Genomic DNA, 12,064 nt, shown 5'->3' on the forward strand with positions numbered 1-12,064 from the left:
TTTACTTGACATTCAGGATCACTTAGGCGTACTGACGAGTATCAAATGTCAAGGACAGGAGGCGAACCACCCATCCCAGACAGACTGACAAAGCAATTTGGAAGGGTCAACTATCCCGCCATTGCAAAGGGTGCAATTGCAGCAGCCACAAATCAATAAAAAAAAATCAACTTTTTTTTTCTCCTGATCATAACTGTAACATGTTCACACCTGAAGAAGGCTTCGCAGCCGAAACGTTGTGTTTTCTCTCTTCTCTTTTCAGCACGGAATAAACCTATTGTTGCAACAATCATGACGTTTTACGAAATATGAAGCTTCTTAATTTTTTGAAGAATTCACCATTAAGTTTCTGAGCGCCATTAACAATATACATTTATTGATATAGATATATGTATTTAGCTGGTTGTATCAGGGTATTAATTTTATGCATCACAGTATTTAAATGTTGAATTGATATTCATGTTCTCATAGCGGGGTGACCCCCCGGACAGACAAAGGTGATCAAGGTGCTACAAATTTAAAGGATGCCGTGTCACAGAATGCAGCGCTTTTTAAATTAATGAGAGACTATGAACAGCAGCAGCACCTGTGTTGATGTTAGTTGTTTTATAATAAATAACTGTAAATATTATCATTAATAATAATCTAATATATGTAAATCGAATTCCAAAAATATTAGATAGATAGATAATACTTTATTAATCCCGTAGGGAAATTGATGACTAAGTATGATTAAGTACAAACGTCTTCTTTTTCAGCTAAAGGGAGACAAATAGAAAGTCAAATCACTCAGGAACTTGCAGCTTAACAAGGATCATTTCGCATATCCGGGAAAGAAGCAGACCTGACGTTTAGTTCGGGAATCTCCGTAGGTGTCCGAACAGCTCAATGAAATAAACTACAGTACAGTCAGGCAGACAGATTTTAAAATTCATCAAGCACAATCTGCTACGTTGCAAGCAGTACACGACTTCCCAAAAGGTACCCATTTCTCTCACCCAAACAAAGGTTTGATTTTTTTATAATTTCGAAACCTTGGATGGTATGCCTCAGGGACTCGTTCGTAGTGTAATCCCAACGGAACAGCTGCTGGGCACACCGGGATCTTGACTTGCGGGTGTGAAGTAGAGTTAACAGCTTCTGGTTTAAAAGGTTTCGGATTTGTGTCAAGATTTGTATCTGTTGTAGCTGTTAATACAATGGCGAATATAATTGCGGTTCTACTGTTTATCGTCTAATAGCGCGATTATTATACAGGTGTGTTGTATGAGGTGCTTTTGGGGGTTACAATAAGTTGAGCGTGCATTTTTATTTATTTGTAGAATAGATTGTATTACATATTGTTAAATCACACTGGCTACATACTGCAATGAGGGAAAAAAATCACAGAACCTTTTTAAGCAGTGCTTTCCCGTCTCCCGACACGCTACCCGCGCGAATCTCATGAAGTATGAGTATGATACTGTGTGGTTTTAAAGCCACTACAATACAATATGTGCAACATATTTTTATAATCAAAATTTACGTGTTGCTGAAATTTGCATTAAGGCACAATATAAATGATCTAAATGCAGAAGTAAACCTGAAGGAAGCACATTGCGTTCACAAGCCGTGGTATAATAATAAAGTTTATATATATACAAATAAAACTGAGTCATTTTGTTTTTGTAAATAGTGTAACGCTATGGGGTTCACGTGGGCGCCCTCGCCGCTGCCGCATCAGGTCGGCCCCCTACCGTCGGGCACTCGAACCCAGGCCTCCAGCGTCACTCAACAGGAACCCAGCCACTTGAGCCAAAGGGAAATCCCCCGTCACCCCAGCGGCTGCGATCCCTGCCATTCACAGGGAAGGGCGTCACCGCGCTGCTAAGCCGGCTCTCACAACCAATGGAGGCCGTATGCGTTACAATAGAAACAATATTAATTTAATATTTTACATATTGTAATACACAGTTTAAAATTAATAAAAGTCTAAACAGTATCCAAGTTTTCGATAATTCTATAATTGGAAAAAGAATGTCCCTCAGCATTGACCGGGAGTCAGAACCAGGCGTTTTCTGGCGACAGCCCAAACCCTTCCACACGCCATGTTAAGCTTTCGCCGCTCCACAAGTTGCTTCGGTATCCGGCACGCATTCCGAATGGCTGGATCTGTATATGACTTGGGGCTTATAGATAATGAGCTCAGAGATAACAGCCCGTCTCCCCTGTATTCCTGCAGGCTGGACTCAAGAGGAATATTCTGTAGTCAAGTCCGCGGAATGGCTTTTCTAAAACTCCTTCCCATCGCTGAATTCTGTAAGCATTGCTGCGACACTACAAAGGCACAAGCAGAGGGTTAATTCTACACTGAAGCGTACCAAGACAGAAAAGGCAAAACACTTCAGCCGTAGAGCCTTCAGTCTCTGTTCCATTATAATTCCACGGCCAGCAGAGGAATCCCACTCCGTGGGGCCCCTGAGCAAGGCCCTTAACCCCAACTGCTCCAGGGATGCTGTATAAATGGCTGACCCTGCACTCTTGACACCAAGCTTCTCTCCCTGTCTGTGTGTCTCATGGAGAGCAAGCTGGGGTATACGAAAAAGACAAATTCCTAATGCAAGAAATTGTATGAACTGCTGAACTTCAGTGGGCTGCCAGTTGTGAGCTGCAGGGTTATATGGCTGCTGGCTTTGTGTATTTGTGTTTTATGAAATAAGTGTTACTTTTAATCATGAAATGTTTCTGATATTTCTATTCTTGTTAAGATCTTTGAGATATAAATTAAATGAATGCCTTTGCAAAAATGTGCTTCAGCTGCAATGATTTGACTTATAAGATTGGTAAAAGATTAATACAATTGCATATTAGAAAATACATATTGGATTTTAAAGCTGCTGTTTGCATCAAATTCGTCTACTCATCTCCTTTACTTGTAGGTTCTGTTCATATTCCATCCAAAAATAAGACTTCTGTACTGTTTCATTTTATTGTACAGTATCTCTGCATAAATTGTACCTCACTAACTCCAACTCCGGCAGAGAACTGGAAACATGTCATATTCTTCTATTTCCCTTTTCTTTAAAAAAAGACATAAAACACAGAATTATATGTAAAATCAGCTGAGAACCACAAAATAAGAGTAAATCATATATGAGAAGGCACATTGTTTCCTGTAAATGAGCCCTTTTCCATTCCAGGGGACAGTATTGACAGACGATCTCTCTAAATAAACTCTTCAAATAATGAGTGTGGGTTTATTTGCCTTCAGGGGAACCTTTGACTGTTTGAGGTTCTGTTCTGCAGATATGGCTTCTTCATTAACAGGAAGGCATAGCCTGCTGCTCTCAACAAGCAGGGAATCAGAGTGCGGCAATTTTATAACTCCACTAGACATTCCTGCCATTTCTTTTTTCAGTAGGGGCACCTGCGTCCAAGAATTGGATGTTCAATGAATGTTTTTAATACACGGGGAGACAGGTTTGGCTTAACGTGCTTGGTTATCGAGGAGCCTTAAATTTTCTTCAGATTGAATGAACCCAGGGGCAGCTACAGTACGAGCTGGAGAGGCATTGGAGGAGGAATACTTGAGACAAAACTAAAGGGAGGTGTCTGTGTTTGATACATAGAGCTAGCTGAGCTAATTTGTGCAATGATGCTGATGAGGGACAGCTGTGTGAGACTGAGTTGTCCTGGTTATCCCCCCCGAACTAACTTCCATTTATCACTGGTGGTGCTGCACCGTTCACTGTACAGTTGAATCAAAAGGCGTCCCTGTCATGTAAGGATATTGCAACGCTCTTTGTGGTTCTGCGTGTCTCCGTTTTCTTTAGAATAGTAAAATAATAAATACCGAGAGTAAATGCTGTGACCTAGAGGAATTCCAGCAAAAAAAATCAAGATCTGTCAAGCTGTGTGACATCCCCCCCTCCTCACTGGAGGCCGGCAGATTACAGATTAACAGTGTATCGATCTGGTCGGTATATATGTGAAGTGAGCCTGAATCTGCACACACCAGACATCTGACAGACACGCTGACAGGATGGCTGGGGTCTGGCTAAGTCGTGTCCTGCTGGCGTCTTTCTTCGGGCTCTCTCTGGGCGAACCCTTGTGAGTGTGTCTTTTTCGGCTTTTACTTCGTCAATCTCTTGACGGCTACAGATCCCAGACTGTGGACCTCAAGAGTGCTAACTTTGACACAGCGTGTGTTTTCAGAGCCTGTTCGTGCTTTCTCTGTTTTTTACATGAAAATCGAAGACAGCACATTATCTTCACAGTGGAATCTGATGTTGGCTGTTCCAAGTTTGCTTGTTAAATAAGCGCTTCAGAGTCTTGTATAATGGGATTTTAGCAGCTCAGTCATACTCTAATGAAGGTGGAGAAGAAAATCCTGTTCAGCCATTCAGACAGCCCAGAGCAAACCAAGGATCTACTCGCACTTATACTAGGTCAAACTGGCAGACAGGACCAGATTTCCCTGTTGGCAAACCATGGACCAAATATCCATATGATACATTTCTATTATCTGTACTGTTTTCTACATCTGTCTGTTTGGGGTGAACAGTTTTATGAAATTGGAGTACAGCTTTATTGGGGTAACTCAGCTGGCTCAGGAGTGCGATGATCTGTCTGTAAGGAGGGGGCTGTCAGATCCACCCCTTACCACCCTTTAATGAGGGATGAGTCATGGTGGAGGAAAAGAGGTGTAAACAAACTCTGCAAGCAAGTTAGCAGGAGATATGACATTCATATGTAAGTAGGAGGGGGTGGGTGAGATTAGGTGAGATTTGACCTCCTCTTTAACTTTTGTTTACAACTCCTTTTTTCTCAAGGCTGAGGTCTGACACTGTAGGATGGGACAAGACCAACACACACAGCAGTCTCCAGGTGATGAAGACAAACCCATCCCTTAAAATAGAGCTTTTTCTCTTTGCAGGTACATACTGATGGCTCCAAACCTCTTTCGCCTGGATAGTTCTGAAAATGTGTACCTTGAGGCACAGGGCACCAGCAATACAATTCATGTGACGATCAGGGCTCTTATGTTCCCTGGCCGACAACTTCTAAGTGAGACAACTGTGGAATTGAACTCAGACAACAAACATCAGGAGCTCAAGGCTTTAAAAGTAAGATCAATGTACACTTACTACCTCTCAATGTTTGTTTTATCAAAATCTTTGTCATTTATCATGGTAATTTGTTAATAATAAACCTTATTTTATATAGCACTTTTAAAAGTAGCATCTCAAAATGCTTTACAATAGGTGTAGAAAACAGTTCTAAGCAAATTACACAACAAGCACCTACCTTAAGAAAGTGCTTAAAAGTGCATCAGAAGATATATGGTTATTACAAAATGGAGCAGACACTAATTAAGTAAAAACCTTTCTAAAAATGAAAGATTTTGAGTTTAGACTTAAATGCACTCAGGGTAGGTGACTCTCTGATATCCTTAAGGATAGAATTCCAGAGCTCTGTGGTATAGCGAGAGAAGGCCCTGTCACCCATAGGATGTAAACGAGCTTGGGGGGACAGACAGGAGAACAGAAAAGGTAGGAAGGTGGGGGAGTAGGGAGATAATAAGTCAATCAGTTACTGAGGTGTTAAGCCATGTAGAACCTTACAGGTGAGCATGAGGATTTTGAAGTCGACTCTGAACACGATTTGAAGTCATTGCAAGGATTCCAAGACTGATATAGCGTGACTGCTGGTCAAGATTCTGGCTGCTGAATCCTGAACATATAGGAGTTTGTTCAGAGTGGGTTTTGATACTCCAACAAGTAGGGCATTGCAATAATCACTTCTAGAAGACAAATATGTTGACTAGTTTTTTTCTGCAGCATAGGATATAGTCTGGCAATATTTCTGAGATGGAAAAAATTGATGTTAGTCCAGTATTCTGAACATGAGAGTGAAGAGAGCAGCCAGGATCAAATGTCATCCCTAAATTCCTCAGGTTGGAGTTCAAGCCGAACTGAAGCATAACTCCATCCACAGAAAGGTTACTGCATTGGCTTCAATTTCTCAAAATAAAACAAAATACCTTTCAGGAGAGTACAGTAGGTGAGTCACTGAAGGGAGTCACCCTGTGGTGTCACAGTTGAATCAAACTGGCTTCAAACCCCAGAAGAATCCTGGAACTTTCCTCTGGCTGTCATGGCAATGTTTTGGGTTTTATTTTCTTCTAGATCCCTTCTCAAGGTCTTCAAAGGGATAGCAATCAATACGCCTATCTGTCAGCCGATTTTAATGGAAATGTGGTAGAATCCACGGTGCTGTTGTTCTTCCAATCTGGGTACGTCTTTGTGCAGACAGACAAACCTATATACAACCCCACTGATACAGGTAAGTTCTGTATCTCAGATCAGTTCATTCCAACCCAAATTCAAGCAAAAACCTTGATTTCATTCAATAAATGTGGAAGTCATAGTTACAACACTTCATTACATTTATATAGAGCTTTTCAACCTGGAGAATCTGAGTGGTTTTAACATGAAGGTGAACTTCTGTCTCTTTCTGTTACAGTGCTGTACAGAGCCTTTGTCACCTCAACAGCAGCCACTGCCATCAATAGTTCAGTGACCATTGAGTTTAAGGTGAGGAGAAAAACATCAGTGCAACAGAGGGAATCTTACACCAGGAAATCTATTCTTCATGTCTTCATCTGGGGACAAGGTTTAGGATAATCCTGGGTGTAGAGATACAAGGAGATGCAGCACACCTCAGTGAAGATTTGAAAAGAGGTTTATTTCATAATGAAGACGCCTCCCTGAGATCAGACTGGTTCTCTCACTATCTGTTCTGCTTGCTACTGTTTTTAAGCATCCTTTTATACTTTAAACATCTCCTCTGCGTGTGAGGGAACCGGCAGGTAGTTTTCTGAGGATCCTGTGCATAGCTGTGAATTCTGCGGGATGCAGAGGCAAACAATCCAAAATTGTAATACAGAATCAAGGTCGATAGGAGAAGCAAAATATCAGATAACCAAATATATCTGAGACAATCCAAATCCAAAGACAATCCAAAAGGCGAAATCCGAGGGACGAGATCAAAAATGGGAAAAGTTAGGTCCAAAAACCTGTGAAATCCAACGAGACAAAAACGCACACTAGAGAAATCTAAAGGAGGTGTTGTGTCATATAAATGACAGAGTCCTGCTGTCTTTGAAAGAAGAGTAGTTTATTTTGTATCCATACGGGAGAACAGCCTGCACCGGCTAGTCTCTCCAAACGGTTATAAAGTTAGACCTTTTATACAGTGTAACAAACAAAGTTTGGTGTAGACTACACATAACGCCATATCCTTAACAAATGTTAACCCATAATATTCTGTCTACATTTCAGGTGTTTTCCTAGTACGAGCCCTGACTCAGTTTGCTTATTTTTATTCCAGTACTCATACACTTTTCTACACTCTTGCTCTGTCCACACACCGTCAGACAAGCCACATTTCTTTTTCAAATTCTCTTCAGATTCTCCTAATTTCTTTTTCTCTGACACCCAGTCAGAAACCCCCGTTAACGTCTCCTTGCACCAACTCATTTTCTCTCTTTTTTCCTTCTCAACAACCATCAAATTCTACCTAATCTTATAACCACTCCTCCCCTGTCTCACAATCACAAGCTTAGAGGCAGAGGTCCTCTGTCCCGTAATCACAGGCTAACACAGTCTGGCAGACACACCAGTACACTGAGAAAATCTTCTCCCCCCTCCGCTGTCCCACAATCGCAGGCTAAAAGACGGAGGTCCTCTGTCCCGCACTCGCAGGCTTACAGAGGGACTGCGCACCAGGTTACGACCCAGGGTTAACTGCCCGTCCTGAATGCACCCTACGAAACAGCTCTTCTCGCACAGACACACAGGCTCTTTGTTCTTTATTGTACTTGCTACAGCATCGGGAAAGTACCATTCACCGCCGTGGAGAGGAGAAAGGACTTTTTATAAAGAGGAGTCCTTACTTCATTCACAAGTGCGGCACCTAACTTTCCCCTCCACTGCCAGACGGAGTCCCCTCAGCCGGGAGTACCCTGCTCGCAGCGCTAAAATTGTTGTGTCATATAAATGACCGAGTCCTGCTGTATGTGAAAGAAGAGCCGTTTATTTTGTATCCATACGTGAGAGCAGCCTGCACCGGTTCGTCCTTTTATACAATGTAACAAACAAAGTTTGGCATAGACAACACATAACGCAATATCCTTAACAAATGTTAACACATAATGTTCTTGAGCTGGGTTAAGGGAAAAACCATTTAATATATGATAAGTTTTAGAGCATAGCTTCAGAAAAGCGGATATGTAGTCGATGTTTCATAAGGCATTGTGCTCATGTTATTCTTAGTCGTGCAGAAACAGCACAAACCCTGTGGTGCTTGCAGGGGCTCAAAGGTGAACAGTTTAATTCTTTGCCGAGAAGCAAGAAAGATTAAAGAACAGTAGTTTAACATTTCTTAATTCCCTCAGAGGCTTCTCAATAGTGAGCCAGGGTTGGTGCGTGAGTGAACTTTAAATACTGAAGGGAGAGGGACGTGGTTGAATAATTGGTTCAGGAGTGAGCATCTGTGGAATCTGGTGCCTGTGAGAATGTGATGGGTTCAGTTAGGAATGAGATCGTGAAACAGTGGGTTTGGGAATGTAATGGCGTTTGTGAGGGAGAGTGTGTAAAGATGTTTAAGAGGTGCTGACTTTCTCTCCTGATTGTGTGCACAGAATCCTAAAGGTATTGTGATTAACTCAGAGAATCCTAGGAGGACAGACAACGGGGTGCTAACTTCAAACTACAAACTGCCAGAGGTGATCAAGTAAGTCATCCTCCACACAAGTAAATTGGAACTTTAATGGATTACCTTTAAAAGATGATTCTTTCTACAGGTAACATATAACTTTAATAGATTACATAACAGTCATGTCCCTAGCATACATAACTTGTAATCATAATGGATTACTTTATAAAAGTCATAACCCTTAAAACATGTAACATTGATGGATTACTCTATAAATGTCATCATTAAACAGTCCATTATACAAAACAAGTGGCTACACAAGTGAACCTTTATCTTTAATAGAATATTTTTAAAGCTAATACTTCACACAGGTATCTTGTAACTGTAATTGCTTGTTCTGTAAAATTCATCTTTACATTGAACATGCAAAGTTGTAGCTGTAATGGATGACTTTTTAAAGGTAATTCCTCACACAGCTGACTCTCAACTGTAATCAACTGTTTGGAAAATTGCATCCTTGACATGAGTGAACTGGTAACTATAATGGATTTCCTTTTCTTACGCAAGTGGCAACACAAGTAATAAGCTGGGTCACACCACTAAGATGTGTTCCTACCCAGAGACGCAGAAGAAGCTTGTCTGTCTGTTTCGTTTTGCCTTTGTTTCAGCGAGGGGACCTGGCAGCTGATCGCGAAATTGGATGAGTCTCCCCAAAATGCATTTACGACCGAATTCCAAGTAAAGGAACACGGTACGAAGAGCAACGCAGTGGCACTGTGGTTAGGATGGCTACAGCACTGGAGCCTGGGGTTCGATTCCTTGGGTTCTATCGCTGTGGAGTTGATTTTCCCTGTGTTTGCGCGGGTTGCTTCCTCCATGCTGATAAGTCAATTGACTTCTGGGGAAAATGGCCACGGGGTGAGTGTGCACGTCTCTGTGTTCCCTGTGACGGACTGGCGTCCCATCCAGGGACGTATCCTGCATTTCGCCCATTGATTGCCGGGATAGACTCTGGCTCCCCTCACCACCCTGAACTGGAAGAAATGGTTAGAAAACAGATGGATGGATAGAAGATGGTTAACGGGACGTTGTGCGCATGCGACTCAGCTATTTTACAGGAAAGGTTTTGCAATGCAGTCTGAGTCTCATTGCTCACACCTCATCAGTCTGAGTGCAGGTTATATCATCACTACTGTACCTGTAGCAATTAGGTTTCTCGAAGTGGCAGTACTGGTAATCTGTGGGATTTGAGTAGTAGTGGACAGTCACCTGTAGATTCCTCAATCATGATGTCCTCAATCCCACATTTTTATTCCAACTCAGCTCTTAATAAACTGAACTAGCAGGTTTCTGGCTAGCTGGACCAGTTTCACCACTTCCCCCAGATATTTACATGCTATTACTTTAAAGATACTTAGAAAAATTACATAATAATAATTGCTTACACTTATACAGCGCTTTTCTGGACACTCCACTCAAAGCGCTTTACAAGTAATAGGGAATCCCACTACCACCACCAGTGTGCAGCCCCACCTGGATGATGAGACGGCAGTCATAGTGTGCCAGAACGCTCACCACACGCCAGCTATCAGTGGGGAGGAGAACAGAGTGATGAAGCCAGTTCAGAGAGGGGGATTATTAGGAGGCCATGATTGGTAAGGGCCAATGGGAAATATGGCCAGGACTCCAGGATTACACCCCTACTCTTTTCGAGAAAATGCACTGGGATTTTTAATGACCACATAGAGTCAGGACCTGGGTTTTACATCTCATCCGAAGGACAGCGCCTTTTAACAGTAAAGTGTCCCTGTCACCATACTGTGGCATTAGGACCCAAATAGGCTGCAGGGTGAGTGCCCCCTACTGGTCCCACTAACACCTCTTCCAGCAGCAAACTTAGGTTTTCCCAGGAGGTCTCCCATCCAGGTATTGACCAGGCTCACACCTGCTTAGTTTCAGTTGGTTGCCACTTGTGAGTTGCATACACACCAGCTCTCCAGAATAAGGGCCAATCCTTCAGTTACAGGACCATGATCTGGTGGAGAACAAACAATATGTTTTTTTCAAACCGTGTGTCTCCTTTGAAGCAGATTTGCTAGGTTTCGTTAAAGCAGCTGGCAAAGGCCGTTAAGATGGTCCAGTTAATCCAATAATGAAATGATTCAGCTTCTTCCTGTGGAGATACTGGCCCTCCAGGAGTGGGACTGGGACTATGTAACACATAACATATCCTCTGGACACTGCTGAACCATTGAGCATAATGTGAGGTGATTCTGAAAAAAGTACAATTTGGAGAACAGTGGGGCAGCTTCTTTGATGGTCAAAGATAAGTTGAGTTCCTTCGCTGCTTGCAAATCCTAATAAGAAAAAGATTGGCAGTCCCAAATTAAAAGAGGGACCTAATCACCACAATCGTTCCCTTTGACCGCTGGGAACTTGTAATGCCTCCTTGTGAAGCACAAGGATGAACACATTGTCTGCTTGTTTCCAGTGCTGCCGGCATTTGAAGTGATTCTGAAGCCCAGAAAGAAGTTCTTCCACGTTGATGACGAGCAACTCGAGGTAGAGATCAGCGCCAGGTGAGTACAGATGGCTGCTGTCTGGTCTACCACACCCGCAGTCAGGAATGTTAATCGATCAACCTATTTGAAATGCGTCTTCCTATTTTCAGTCAGTAATAGGTTTTATGTATGTGTAGGTATGTTTGTATGTATGCATGTTTGTACATACGTACGCATGGTTGTATGTATGGTTTCTCTCTCTGATTCAATCAAATTTGCTGTATATTATCAGTGCCATGTGAGCATATTAGTCTATAATCTGAAGGGGTTTGTACTGTATGCTGTTCATATCATGAGTACAATGTGGAAGTTTGGTTTAGTTCAGACTGCTCCACTTAGCTCACTTTGAGTCAATACACAAGGCAGGAAACATGACTTATCTGCACTTCCCAGCACTTTTTTACTCTACGCTTCTGTGTTGCCTAGTATGTTTTTCATACCTAGGCTGTTATCCATCGTGCAAAAAGCAGACAAAGGACAATAATTGAAATTAGAAGCCAGTTTTGATATTTGGATCTTGAGTATCTAACAAACTATCCCAGCCTTTGATAGCTAATGATGTGATGATGATAAACTGCTTGTCAGAACATTTCAAAGCACCATTGTGCAACATTTGCAAGAATACTTCAGAAAACTTGCAAAAATACTTCTATGCAAAAAGTATTGCAACAGTTAGCACCTAGTACTAATTATAGCAAACAATTACTGATTATTTGATGTTAATCCACATTCCTCAATCTGAAATGCCTCAAATGGCATGAAAATCGCTTCAAAAGCACATCTGATAGTGATATAGATCAGTAATA

General features: G+C 41.9%; 1 protein-coding gene across 2 annotated transcripts in view; it reads left to right on the plus strand.

Moving 5' to 3' along the window:
- Positions 1 to 4,005: 4,005 nt before the first annotated feature.
- The window catches only part of LOC148833597 (complement C3-like), a 38,943-nt gene continuing 30,884 nt past the window's right edge, over positions 4,006 to 12,064 (plus strand). For both annotated transcript variants that reach the window (XM_088916283.1, XM_088916284.1), the window contains exons 1-7: positions 4,006 to 4,089; positions 4,916 to 5,105; positions 6,168 to 6,324; positions 6,505 to 6,575; positions 8,684 to 8,775; positions 9,366 to 9,448; positions 11,189 to 11,276. In XM_088916283.1, the coding sequence (XP_088772409.1) occupies positions 4,022 to 4,089; positions 4,916 to 5,105; positions 6,168 to 6,324; positions 6,505 to 6,575; positions 8,684 to 8,775; positions 9,366 to 9,448; positions 11,189 to 11,276 (749 nt within the window). In that variant the 5' untranslated portion in view covers positions 4,006 to 4,021. The remainder of the gene's footprint in view (positions 4,090 to 4,915; positions 5,106 to 6,167; positions 6,325 to 6,504; positions 6,576 to 8,683; positions 8,776 to 9,365; positions 9,449 to 11,188; positions 11,277 to 12,064) is intronic.

Source organism: Atractosteus spatula, chromosome 5 (genome assembly GCF_055471065.1).
Source record: "Atractosteus spatula isolate fAtrSpa1 chromosome 5, fAtrSpa1.hap1, whole genome shotgun sequence".
NCBI lineage: Eukaryota > Metazoa > Chordata > Actinopteri > Semionotiformes > Lepisosteidae > Atractosteus > Atractosteus spatula.